Below are 11,932 nucleotides of genomic sequence, written 5' to 3'. Positions count from 1 at the left end.
CGACTGCCTTGAGGGCTCTCAACCAGAGGTTACCAATAATAGCGAGGAGTGTGATGGCAGTCTCGGGAACCTCATCAACCTGGGTAGCGACAACTATGCCGATGGCGATGGCAAGAACAGCTGCGCTGATGATCTGAAGTGCATGGCCAGGCTCCTTGAAGCCCTGCCACCAAGGCCTCTTGATGACCTCCTGCTCTGCGATAGAACCACGAGGAAGGTCACTGCTCGAGTTGGTGGGCACCTGAACCGGATGCTCCTCAGGCATCCCCTTGGCTTCCTTGGTAGCCATTGCAACAGCAGCAAGCTTGGCTTGACTTTGTTTCAATACGAACGGCAAGAAGTTTGCTAAAGAGCTGGTTGATGAGTGAAAGAGGAGGCAAGAACGGATAATGGGAACCTGAGCGAAATTCTAAGAGGGCTTCCCATCATTTATAGCTCATGGTGCTCCCCATCGCCAAGCTAGGCTGAACACACGGGAGGGAAGCACTCGAGACTTGGCCTGGCTGAGAAGAGAAGGTGAGCGTTACGAAATTCTTTCTTCAGTGCCAAGAGGACAAGCATCAACTCCTTGGTATTGATAACCTAGGGTGCCCGGGTAGACCGATGCAGAATTGCTCGTTGGCTGACAATGTGGAGAAGACCCAAGAACATCTGTTGATTGAGGATTGGGATTTGCCCGAGGAGGCGACGATGCCAGCAGGGAGTGCAGGCAGGCGAGTCGTTGGAGGAGAAGAGCCAAGAAAGCCAAGACCTTGAGGCAGTCTCAAAGCCGATAACATGTTGTACAGTCACCCAAAGCCAAGGCGCCACCCACGACAGAGTACCATACATTACAGGGAACAAGCCCCATGCTCCAGATATGAGAATGCTTAGGACTGCACAGACGGGGACGAATGTTTATGTTATCTGGCCAAGCTTCTGGTCCATGCAAACGAGTTGCATGTTTTACGAAATACCAAGACTTGATAACGCAGTGCGGAGACTCGGTCGGTTCCCCATGCACACATTTTCTATCTTTTCCATGAGATAAGCCGCCGAAGAATAGATCTTACTGGTTACCGGTGGATATAGACGTCTTAGGTTATGGTAGATCAATTCTGCCAAATGATGAAAAACGCGATGGCGTTTGAAGCTACTGGTACAGTAACATACACGACTAGCGGCGCCTTGGACAAGGGCTGACTAACAGAAATATATAGTGTTACTCGTACTGCCAATGGCACATCGTGGCAATATTGCAGTACTGTAATTAAAGGCTTACCGCAGTCTCAGTTGTATTTCCAAAGCTCGTGGTACTGAGGGCCTCAACGTTGGAGGAATCAAGTCGGGGTCTTGACATGCGTGCAAAGCCCGCCTACCTGCCCCTATAGCCCCCTGGGGGTGGAGCTCTGAGTCTAAACTAGGACCCCGGTACCTATGTACTGCGTCGTTTCTGCTTCTTAATATCGGAAATTAGCTATTACTTGGATTGATCTCACCATTTGACCTGGCGGCTAATTCTTTTCGTTAGGTAACAGCTTGAACGGTAGAGAGAATGCCGGAATCCATCTTGTGGATATATCCTGTACCCCGTCTTCTTGGCCGACCGCGTTTTAGATCATTACTCACGCGCATGACTACTACGTTCCATCGAACCCCATGTCGACCATTGTCTCGGAGCCATCTCGTGGTTTTGATGTCAGAACGCCCAAGCAAATCGTCGTCTTCGCAGGCATGACATTTGCCCAAAGGATGATGTCTGCCTATGCGCGTGCAGCGTCTGGAGATAACCGGGTATGATCATCCAAACAATAACCGCATAAGGCGATTCAGCGTAACCGGATCAAGGCTCCGCCCGAAATAAACTACTGTAAAGGTGGCCAGCGAAGTGCAGTAGGGCCTGTTCTGTTAGAGTAGCCTCTCCAAAAGGTTCCAGAACTTAATTCGGAAGGAAACAGCACACCTTATGTTGACAGATGGGGGTTGTCGGTCGATGGCTTATGGTTGTGAGTACCAAGGACCCCAATCAGCCTGCAACCTGTACAGTCCTAAGGATTTCCCTACTGCAATGTTTCATGCATCTGAGCGAGGCATATTTGAACGTGGTCAGACGGATCATGGATGTTGATTGAGGCTTATCCAACTTTGGTCCAACGTCCGGATAATACTGCATCCATCAAGTAACACGGACCCCAAGCTCAACGGCCATCACGGTGAAGCATGCCGACACGAAGTGCGGAGCAGCTGTACAACTGATATTCTTTTGATTTAAAACCACTCTTCAACCCCGCGGAAGATTGAGTTATTACGTTTGAATATCCACCTGTATCCGCTGAATAAAGTAGGTAAACAAGGTTACTTGACTGACTCGTCGTTGCTTCAAACGATTGAGGGGAAATTATGCATTCGTGCACTGGCGCCGTCTTTTGCCTCCAGTTCATCTCAATGAGATTCTATGCCTATTCGCTAGGTACTGATGGTGGTATCGGTATCGCAGAAGGGAGGAAATGCTTGAAATCACAGGCACAAGACCAGATGAGCGGTACAATTCGCCTGCGGGCGTCATTGGCTTGGCAGGCAGTGAGATTGAGAGACTGATCGTTCCGTAAAGGGCATGTGCAAAAAGTCTTGGAAAAGTCTTGGAAAAGTCTTGGAAGGTCGATGGAACAAGCTCCTATAGGAGGGTTGGTCAAGAAATTGGAGAGCTGGAAAGCTTATTGGGGTTGTACATGGAGTAATCTGACGAGTGAGCAAAGTTGCTGACAACCCGGTCATAGCCGTCACTGGCCTTGACCTTTCGCCCCTCCCCCAGACGAAGGCCAAGATGTTTCTGCACAGTTGATTAAATCCCCCGCAGCCCATCGACGCTTCTTGCTTCTTCCAACACGACAAAGTGAGACTGTACGTAATGAAATGTTGATTGTCATGAACTTCTCCGCAATTTCCTGGAGTCGATGAAAGCTTGGACACGTGGAGTTGCAGGCATTTCTCGCTTACAGCTGTATTATTCAATTTGGTTACGATGGCAGTTGCTACTTGCTTTCCTCTGGTGAATATACAGACATAACCATGTACATGTCCTAGATAGCATTATATGGAAAGGAGAACAGCCGTTGCGTTGCCTATGACAAGCCCTGATACTGGTATCCATAAGAAATACGGAACATGGGGCGCCTCGGCATTCAATACTGTTTCCGTTGCCGTCCGTCAAGCTATCCGAGGACATATATAGATCAAGCTATGGCCACGCACGAAAAGAAGAAGGGGGAAGAAAATGTCGGAGATCCATCGACTGATGGAGAGAGATGGATATGGATCCATGCGCCTTTTTAACAAGCTAAAGTGCGACTGATAAAGAGAGGTGTTTTAGGAGTCGGGCCATTTTTTCGTAAACTGCGTTGCTAATAGATTCACCCAAAAAGTCTTGGCTAAAATACCGGTAGTTTGCCTCTCGCTGTTTTCGATACAGACTACCTACTATGCAACCTGCATTGTTCTTCTCCTTGAGGTTTTCGTATATTCATACTTTAAGATGCAGATTAGAGAGCTCCAGCTCATATTCTTAGGAGTTATGTCCTTTAGGCCTCAAGAGAGTTAATTGCTGTAAGTAGAAGGGACGATATTAGTAAGTACTAAGTTTATGCTGTTTAGACCAGACTCTTTGGTTATTTAGTTTGATACACCAAAGCTCGGAGGCCAACTTTTCTACTATAAATATTGCCAGCTGGATGGATAGAAGACACAGATGCTCCCAAGTCATCACATCTTTACCTTGGTCGCAGTGAGTCATGTTGTCTCGGATGATCTAGTGCTCCTTTACCATATGTGGTAACTAGATTTTATTCAAATTCTTAATTTATATTCATCTTCAATCTTCTTTTGTATTCTATTCAACTAATCAATTTGATCATCGTTTGTCGAAGCGCAACGCACAATCAACGACGACAGCGGCAGAGCGGTTAGCGATTGGCAGCACGAACCGCGCACCCACGCCTTGCCGTATTCGGACTGGTGGTAATCTTCCTCACCTTGTGCTCACCGAGAGTGGGGATGAAGGGAAAGAGCAGGTGCGACTGTCAATGTCACTACTACTATCTTGCCACTTTGAGAAAATGAAGGAACTTATTGGACTTGATACTTCATGAGTATGGGATTTTTATCTTTATCATCACTTTCATGTATCATCCAAAGACTCTTCTGGTCAGTCTTGAAATACTAAATCAGACAAAGTTTATTAAGTACACGCATCACTGACCGACCGTGCACTGAGTTAGTGACAAAGCATCATGACGATAAAGTCATCATTTGCGACATTTGTGCGGATTCTGATCACGACCCCATGGTATTAAATACCGGCTATAGAAGCCTCTCGAGACAAACAGAACTCTCATCCTTATTCAATCGAATTAAATATAATTCTTTTTCGCTTTTTTTCGATACCAAACGCCCACGCGCATTTACAGGTAGTCGAAACTACCGTGCTTGCGTCAACGTGATTCACTGAACTCATTATATAAACAAGCCTTCAATACCTTTCACAAACGCAACACTGCACAAACCTCCAACAATGACAAACACCACAAACATGTCGTCTCTATCAACTGTTGTCACGACTTCCTTTCTTTTGGGCAACCTCCATTGCCCAACTTGCGTTACCCTGATCCGTTCCCTATTACACGATACATTCGGCGACTGCGTACTATGGGTTTCTCCTAATCTCGTCACTTCTGTCGTCGCAATCGAGCACAAAGATAGTTCCTTTGCCTCTGTCGGCAGCATGCAAACAGTTCTTCAGGACGCCGGCTTTGATGTGTGCGGCGTCAACACCACTGCAAACTCTGCAAATGATCTTCACCGCATCTCACAAATCCATGGGGGGAGCAGCCGCGATGCAGAGCACTCCGATGGTTGGCTGGATTCATTTTTCCAGTTTTGGCGCCCACAAGTTTCGCAGCTTGCTCTTGAGAAGGCTCGTGAGGCTCATCTAGAAAACTGTGAGGCATGCAAGCTCGAGAGACATACGCAGCAGTCTTTCCCATCAGATGATAAGCGACAGCTGGTGAGAACTTCTACTAGTGTATATGATACTCCTGCGAGACGCGACTCTGCGCCTCATCCTTTGCAAAATGTGGTCATAGATACAGCACCTGCTCCGTCGTCTAGAGTGACACTCTCTATTGGCGGCATGACTTGTGCTGTTTGTGTCAACACAATCACACAGGAGATTGAAAAGTATCCCTGGGTCACAAAGATAGCTGTCAACCTCGTGTCTAACAGCGCGGCCATCGAATACACCGATGGAGACCGGGCTCAAGAAATCGCAGATGCCATCGAAGATTTAGGATACGAGGCTTCGATCGATCAGGTTGTCAACCCGCAGGAAGCCAAGCCATCAGTTAATGAGCGTGAGGTCGAGGTCCGCGTTGACGGGATCTTCTGCTCGAGATGCCCACCACGAATCGTCACGACACTCAAGAGTCTTGCCCCAGATCGACTCCAAGTTCTGCAAGAGCCAACCGTTCAAAACCCCATTTTGAGAATTCGATATGCCCCTAATGCTTATACTTTTACCATCAGACAGATTTTGCGCGCCATCGAAGCAGCTGATGAGTCTCTCAAAGCATCCATCTACCACCCCCCAACACTTGAAGAGCGATCTCGAGCTATCAGAGCCAAACATCAAAGAGCACTGCTGTACCGCGAGATCATCACGCTCATCTTCGCCGTACCTACTTTCATTCTCGGAATAGTGTACATGAGCTTACTTCCCGATTCGGATCATGGAAAGATGTACCTCATGAAACCTTGGGTCTCTGGACTGAGCCGCCTTGACATTGCACTTTTCATCCTCGCTACTCCAGTCTACTTCTTTGCTGCTGATGTGTTTCACATCCGTGCAATCAAAGAAGTTCGAACAATGTGGCGTTCGGGAAGCCGCATGCCCGTCATGCAACGTTTCTACCGATTTGGTAGCATGAATATGCTTGTTTCGTTGGGAACCAGCATTGCCTACATATCCTCAGTGGCACAGATGATTTCCACGGCTGCATCCAGCCGCAATCATCATGGATCCGGAGCCGAAATGTACTTTGACTCTGTTGTCTTCTTGACACTGTTTCTACTCGCAGGCAGGCTCATCGAGGCATACAGCAAGTCAAAGACTGGTGATGCGGTTGAGATGCTAGGCAAGCTTCGGCCAACAACAGCCCTACTTCTAGAAAAGGAGCCTTCTGGGAACCAAATAACTAGTACTGTTCCTGTCGACCAACTTGACTCTGGAGACCTTATTCGCGTGCCTCACGGTGCGTCTCCAGCTGCTGACGGCATTGTCGTTAGTGGAGAGACCAACTTTGATGAGTCGAGTCTCACTGGCGAGTCACGCCCTATCAAGAAAACAGAAGGAGATACAGTCTTTGCTGGAACAATCAATAAAGGAGCAGCAGTCATTATACGTGTTACAGGTACCTCTGGGAAATCAATGCTCGATCAAATCGTTCAGGTCGTTCGAGAGGGTCAGACAAAACGAGCACCTATCGAGCAAATTGCGGACCTATTGACTACATATTTCGTGCCAGTCATCACTCTCATTGCTGTTCTCACCTGGATCATCTGGATGGTGGTTGGCTTTGCCGGAGGTGTCCCCGATCACGATGCAACCTCTTCTAGTGGCTCGGTTGTGTTTGCTCTCCAGTTTGCTATTGCTGTTTTTGTTGTTGCATGCCCTTGTGGTCTCGCCCTCGCAGCGCCCACAGCCATCTTTGTCGGAGGCGGTATCGCTGCTAAGCACGGTATTCTTGCCAAGGGTGGTGGTGAGGCGTTTGAGAAGGCGAGCAACATTGATTGCGTTGTGTTTGATAAGACGGGTACTCTCACTGAGGGAGGGGAGCCGCAGGTCACCGATTCCGTCATCTTTCCGGACACTCCATCTGCAAATGATGATGAGCGCCAGGCGCTTCTGTCTGCGCTCAAGGCCGTCGAGGAGAGCAGCAGCCATCCTATAGCCAAGGCGATTGTTTCATTCTGCGGTGATGCTCCGGCTGGGGAAATTACTAACATTGAGGAATTGGTCGGAAGAGGCATGAAAGCCTCGTTTAGAGGTGTCGATGGCCAAACCGACATAATCATTGGCAACGAACTACTGATGCGAGACTTTTCTGTCACTGTTTCGTCTCACATCTGCTCACTTCTTGACACCTGGAAATCCGAGGCCAAGTCTGTCGCTTTGGTCGCCACAAAGGAATCAACGGCCGAAGCCTGGACACTGGCAGCGGCACTTTCCATCTCAGATCCCATCCGCCGCGAAACTGCTCCCGTGATCAAAGCCTTGATCTTACGAGGTATTCAAGTTTGGATGCTGTCTGGTGACAACATTACGACAGCCCGCGCGGTGGCGCAGCGCGTAGGCATTCCCTCGTCTAATGTCCTAGCAGAGGTTCTCCCTTCGGACAAGGCGGCCAAAATCTCATCGCTCCAAGCCTCCCTCCACGCAAGCGGGTCGACGTCCAAACGCGCAACTGTCGCCATGGTCGGCGACGGAATCAACGACTCCCCCGCGCTCACCACTGCCGATGTGGGCATCGCCATAGGAACGGGAAGCGACGTGGCCATCAGTAGCGCAGCCTTTGTCCTCGCAACATCGCAGTTGACAGCTGTCGTCACACTTTTGGATCTCAGCCGCGCCGTGTTTCGTCGCATTCGGGTCAACTTTGCTTGGGCCCTTGTGTACAATATGCTGGCCGTGCCCGTTGCGGCTGGGTGTTTCTATCCCATGGTAACTTCCGGCGGGGAACATGTCAAGCTGGACCCCGTATGGGCAGCTCTTGCGATGGCTCTGTCAAGTATCAGTGTGGTATTGAGCAGTCTGAGCCTACGGTGTCGGGTTCCTATTGTCGGGTTTCGGCACCGCAGTATTGAAGTCGACGAGGAGTAAAAAAGAATGAGCGGCGCATTATGCCTACGTTTAGATAGTAATGGCTTGGCTAAGCCCCAAATTGTGTTGCGAACCGGAGTATGATTTCAGGGTCTGTTTAGATAATACCACAATAATACACGGTTACTATTGCGTATGCATGGCTTACTCCTCGGGCATCTCACGCGCATATGCCATTATGTCGATCTGTCAAATAACCAATAGAGGGATTCTCGCAAACGCCATTTCTAGAAACACTTCCCCTCCGATGATTGCGCCTTCGCCTTCGGCCCCGACGGCACGAAAAAAGAGGCTGCAGAGTCGGACTAGAGATAATATGCACACCATTTCGTTTTATAACGGTCGCGTCTCGTGGTCTTGTCTCGCTCTTCGTCTTTCCGAAGGATCCGCAATGACATGACTTTACAGCCACTATCAATCCATCTCTCCCCCCGCGCTGTATCCGTAGGATAACAGGATTCAATTGAATTGATACAGACTATGAGAATAAATACATGATATGACGCATTTCAACGGGGTACATACATACACACAGAAAAAAACTAAAAATATATACCGACATGACATGACTAGTAATGCAGAATATGGAGTTTTAATAAAAACACGTTTCAATCAAGAATGAAACATGACGCTGTTGATGCGCTCACAGACCTCGTATCAAGTAAACATTATTTCGATAAACCTCCATAAAACAAGCTCAAATCCCCGTATTTGCATTCGCCAATCCGCCACCCGCATACGCAACCGTCTACGTTGTATTCTGTTTTTCATCACACCCCCGGCCTGCCAACAGGTTTTCTGAGTCATTTGAAAAGAGATAGCTAACTAGTATGTGTTATTTCATCATTGTTTTCTTCTTTTTTGATCCGACATTTGCATGGGGTTCATGTTGTCCCTTCTTTCTGCTTACACCAACGGAGGTCGGACCCTACGGAAACCGATGCTGAAGGATTCGGTAGGTTGTTTGCGGGTGATATTCCTTCGTGACGTGACTGGCTGTAGTATCGAATCAGCATACCAAATTTGGTAATTGGCCTGGGAACAACCCTGCAATTGTCAGGCAGTGAATAAGGCTTATTTTTATATGTACCAAGTAAGGTCTACTCGAGTGATCCTGGCTTCTTACCTTGTTAATTGTAAGAATATAGTTATACATTCACAACGCTAAAAAAAGGTAAGAGGCATTCTGTAAGGTAGATCGCGGCATATCGCCCGACTTGTATTTGAATAGTACTAAGTGTAGTAGTAGTGTAAGAATAAAATAAATAAAAAAGGTATCTTATCTGGTCTGATCTTATTGTTGTTGTATGCACCGCCTGAAAAGAAGCTTTGTACTCAAAAATGATTCCCCAATTAAATAAACAAACTCCGAGTGATCCTTTGCAATCGAGGCAGTGTACTCCTTTGCCGTTTCATCCTATATCCTTTCCGATACTTTGTAGAGGCCGTCAAACAACATTGATAGTGCGTGATCCAACCCAACCATCCCATAAACCACCTTACCCGTAACAGCAATTGTAATGCACACGCCCCCCTTAACCCCGGAGAGGCTCCTGTCTTTCATGCAAAACCCGAAGAACGCCGGTCTTTTCTGATGAAAGACGTTGAAGCCCAAGCAAATCCGACAATAGTGATAGAAGAACAAAGGGAATAATGATGGGCGGCAATCTAACCGTGCCCATTGTGTAATCTGGTTCTCCAAGAAAAGCAGATGTAAAGAGAAAGAAAAAAAAAACCCCGACCGACGCCTTGCCGAATTCTTTTTACCGAGCGAAAAATGTGCAAAGTGAATTGATGCCAAACATTGGTCCGTGTAAACTCCAAGACTATGCATCAGATATCAAGTGCGTGCACGCACTGCCCGATTTAGATATTTATCGCACAGCGACACCTCCACCGAGAAGACGACCCCACATGCCACGTCTTGAGCGCTGCTGCTGCTTCTTGGACGAGGCATCTTGGTAGTGCTGGTACTGTTGGTACTCGTCGGCAGTGATCTCGTAAGGAAGCATGCGTCCACTGGCCATATGTGCCTTGGGGTAGTCAACATCGGGGACGATCTGCACGGGTGAGTCGTAGAGGCTGCCCTGTTGTGACTCGTAGTAGTAAGGCTCGGGCTCGGAAGGCTCTAGAGGAGTAGTAGCCTGGGAGTAGGCGCGGCCAGAAGAGACAGATGAGGCGTAAGAGCTAGAAGAACTGCTGTAGCTGAGACCGGGAGGAGTGACAGGTCCAGAGAGGTTTCGTGCGTGCTCGGGTGTTGATCCTCGAGAGCGGGAGTGGCCACGGGAGGAAGCAGGGCTGGGGTATCGGGCGGAAGCGGCATAGAGCTCCTTCTGTCGTCGCTTCTCCTCGCGGTGTCGAATCTTGCGAGCATGTCGCTCGGCAATCTTGTGGCGAAGAGGCTCAAGGAAGTCGTCGAGATCCCGGTAAAGGTCCTGCTCAGTAATTCGGAGGTCCCACTCAAGGAGGAAGAGAAGCTGCTTCTCCATGAGGTTAACCTCTGTGCGGCTGAAGCCAAAGTTGTAGCACTCGGTGGTGATGTGGCTGTAGTTGGCCCAGTGCTTGTTCTTGGGTGAGCTGTCGTTAAGGTACTTGGCGGAGAGGATGAGAGCAGCGAGGAAGATGCGGTGGGCGGTGCATCGCAGACCGCGGGCCATGGGCTGGAGCTTGGACTTTAGGCGGCCAAGGTAGACAAGAGTGGACATGAGAGTAGGGACCTGGACGTTGGAGGAGACGACAAGCTGAGTGATGAACTCCTCAAGGGTGGGAAGAGCTCCGTCTTCGGATCGGACGGTTCGGGGCTCGGGACTCCGGGGAGGAGTTGGGATGTTGTGGCGAGCATCGGCGGGAGCGGGAGGCATCAAAGTCGAATCGCAGGCGATGACGTTGTGAGCAGCTTGGGCGAGGTATGCGATCATATCGCGGCCCACAGGTTGGTAGACAAATTGTTCCAAGGCGTTCTTGTTGAGCTCCTCCATGGTGAGGTATCGTAGTGATGATGTGGAAGCCATTGTGAATGTGTGTGAGAAGGTTGAGAGTAGAGAGGTGGAGGAGGTAGAGAGTATATACACGGTAATGGGGGCCGTGTAAGTGAGGGTGGGGTGAGGCAAGGTTCAGGTACAGAAAGGAGACGGAAGGCCAAAAAAAGGATTGGTAGGCCTTTGAACCTTTAGATGCGAAAGCAAATGAAAAGCAAAAGCAGGTGATTAATATCTTGAGCGAATGTGACTGGAATAAGAAAACCAGCCAGGGGTGAAGGAAGGCGACGCAAGGCTTGATATATCAATCAAGAGACAGAATGGCTCATGTGAGGTCCAGGTGGATGAGGACCGAAAGGTTGGACGGGACCCTAGCTTAGACTGAACTAAAACTGAACTGGCTTCGTAAGTAACCAAGCTAAAGTGACGTTTTGGGGTGGAGGGGCGTCTCTTGTAAGAGGCTGAGCGCCGCGTCGCTCGCTGAGGTTGAGGTGGACAGGGGTTCACTTTCAGCGAGTCTACAGTGCCAGTGCCACAAGCGGGCTGGACTTCTGGCTGGCAGCCGGCTGGGCTTTCGGGTGCGTGCAGGGGTAAGGGGGTGGGATAATGGGCTTGGTTTTAGAGGGATAGGGTCACTCACTGGGTCTTTTCTTTGCCTTTGCAGGGGAACGGAGATGCCTCGAGACTAGGTCAGGTCCACTCTCTGAATGTATGGATATCCGATAATGCTGAGGGAGAAACCGCAACAGTTGTAGCAGAATCGACGGCAGCTGAGCGATGGGCGGTCTGGCCGGAGGATAATTTTTTTTGGTTGGATGCCTTCAGCTAAGATGGATTCCAGCAGGTACTGTAGCTAACCAAAGAAAGGCAGATGCCACAGGGTAAAACTTGACAGCTTTTTTCTTGTTAGGCTTGGAACCAGAGATTGGTGGCAAAACGAGAGCGGTATGTGGCTTGTTCCAACTGTCCGCGTAAGGGGAAACAATAGAAAGGAAAGGAAAGCTCAACAATGACACATCTCCCCTTACGTTGCTTCACGTTGCAT

General features: G+C 49.0%; 3 protein-coding genes across 3 annotated transcripts; 2 read left to right on the top strand and 1 right to left on the bottom strand.

The window, feature by feature from the left end:
- Positions 1-1,638: 1,638 nt before the first annotated feature.
- FGSG_13359 (uncharacterized protein) lies at positions 1,639-2,107 on the top strand (the record flags this gene model as incomplete). Its single annotated transcript, XM_011321998.1, has 2 exons — positions 1,639-1,773; positions 1,916-2,107. 2 exons carry the CDS (start codon positions 1,639-1,641, stop codon positions 2,105-2,107), a joined length of 327 nt encoding a protein of 108 aa, XP_011320300.1.
- Positions 2,108-4,564: 2,457 nt separating this feature from the next.
- Positions 4,565-7,909, top strand: FGSG_08466 (uncharacterized protein; the record flags this gene model as incomplete). The annotated part of the gene is made up of 1 exon (XM_011321997.1): positions 4,565-7,909. One exon carries the CDS (start codon positions 4,565-4,567, stop codon positions 7,907-7,909), a length of 3,345 nt encoding a protein of 1,114 aa, XP_011320299.1.
- A 1,189-nt stretch (positions 7,910-9,098) lies between these two features.
- On the bottom strand, positions 9,099-11,133 carry FGSG_08467 (uncharacterized protein). The gene has a single exon (XM_011321996.1). The coding sequence runs from the start codon at positions 10,918-10,920 to the stop codon at positions 9,784-9,786; it is 1,137 nt and encodes a 378-aa protein (XP_011320298.1). The 5' UTR covers positions 10,921-11,133; the 3' UTR covers positions 9,099-9,783.
- Between the last annotated feature and the right edge of the window lie 799 nt (positions 11,134-11,932).

The sequence above is a fragment of the Fusarium graminearum genome, chromosome 2 (genome assembly GCF_000240135.3).
Source record: "Fusarium graminearum PH-1 chromosome 2, whole genome shotgun sequence".
Classification (NCBI taxonomy): Eukaryota; Fungi; Ascomycota; class Sordariomycetes; order Hypocreales; family Nectriaceae; genus Fusarium; species Fusarium graminearum.
Note: the sequence above shows the minus strand (reverse complement) of the source record. Positions and strands in the feature narration are given on the sequence as shown.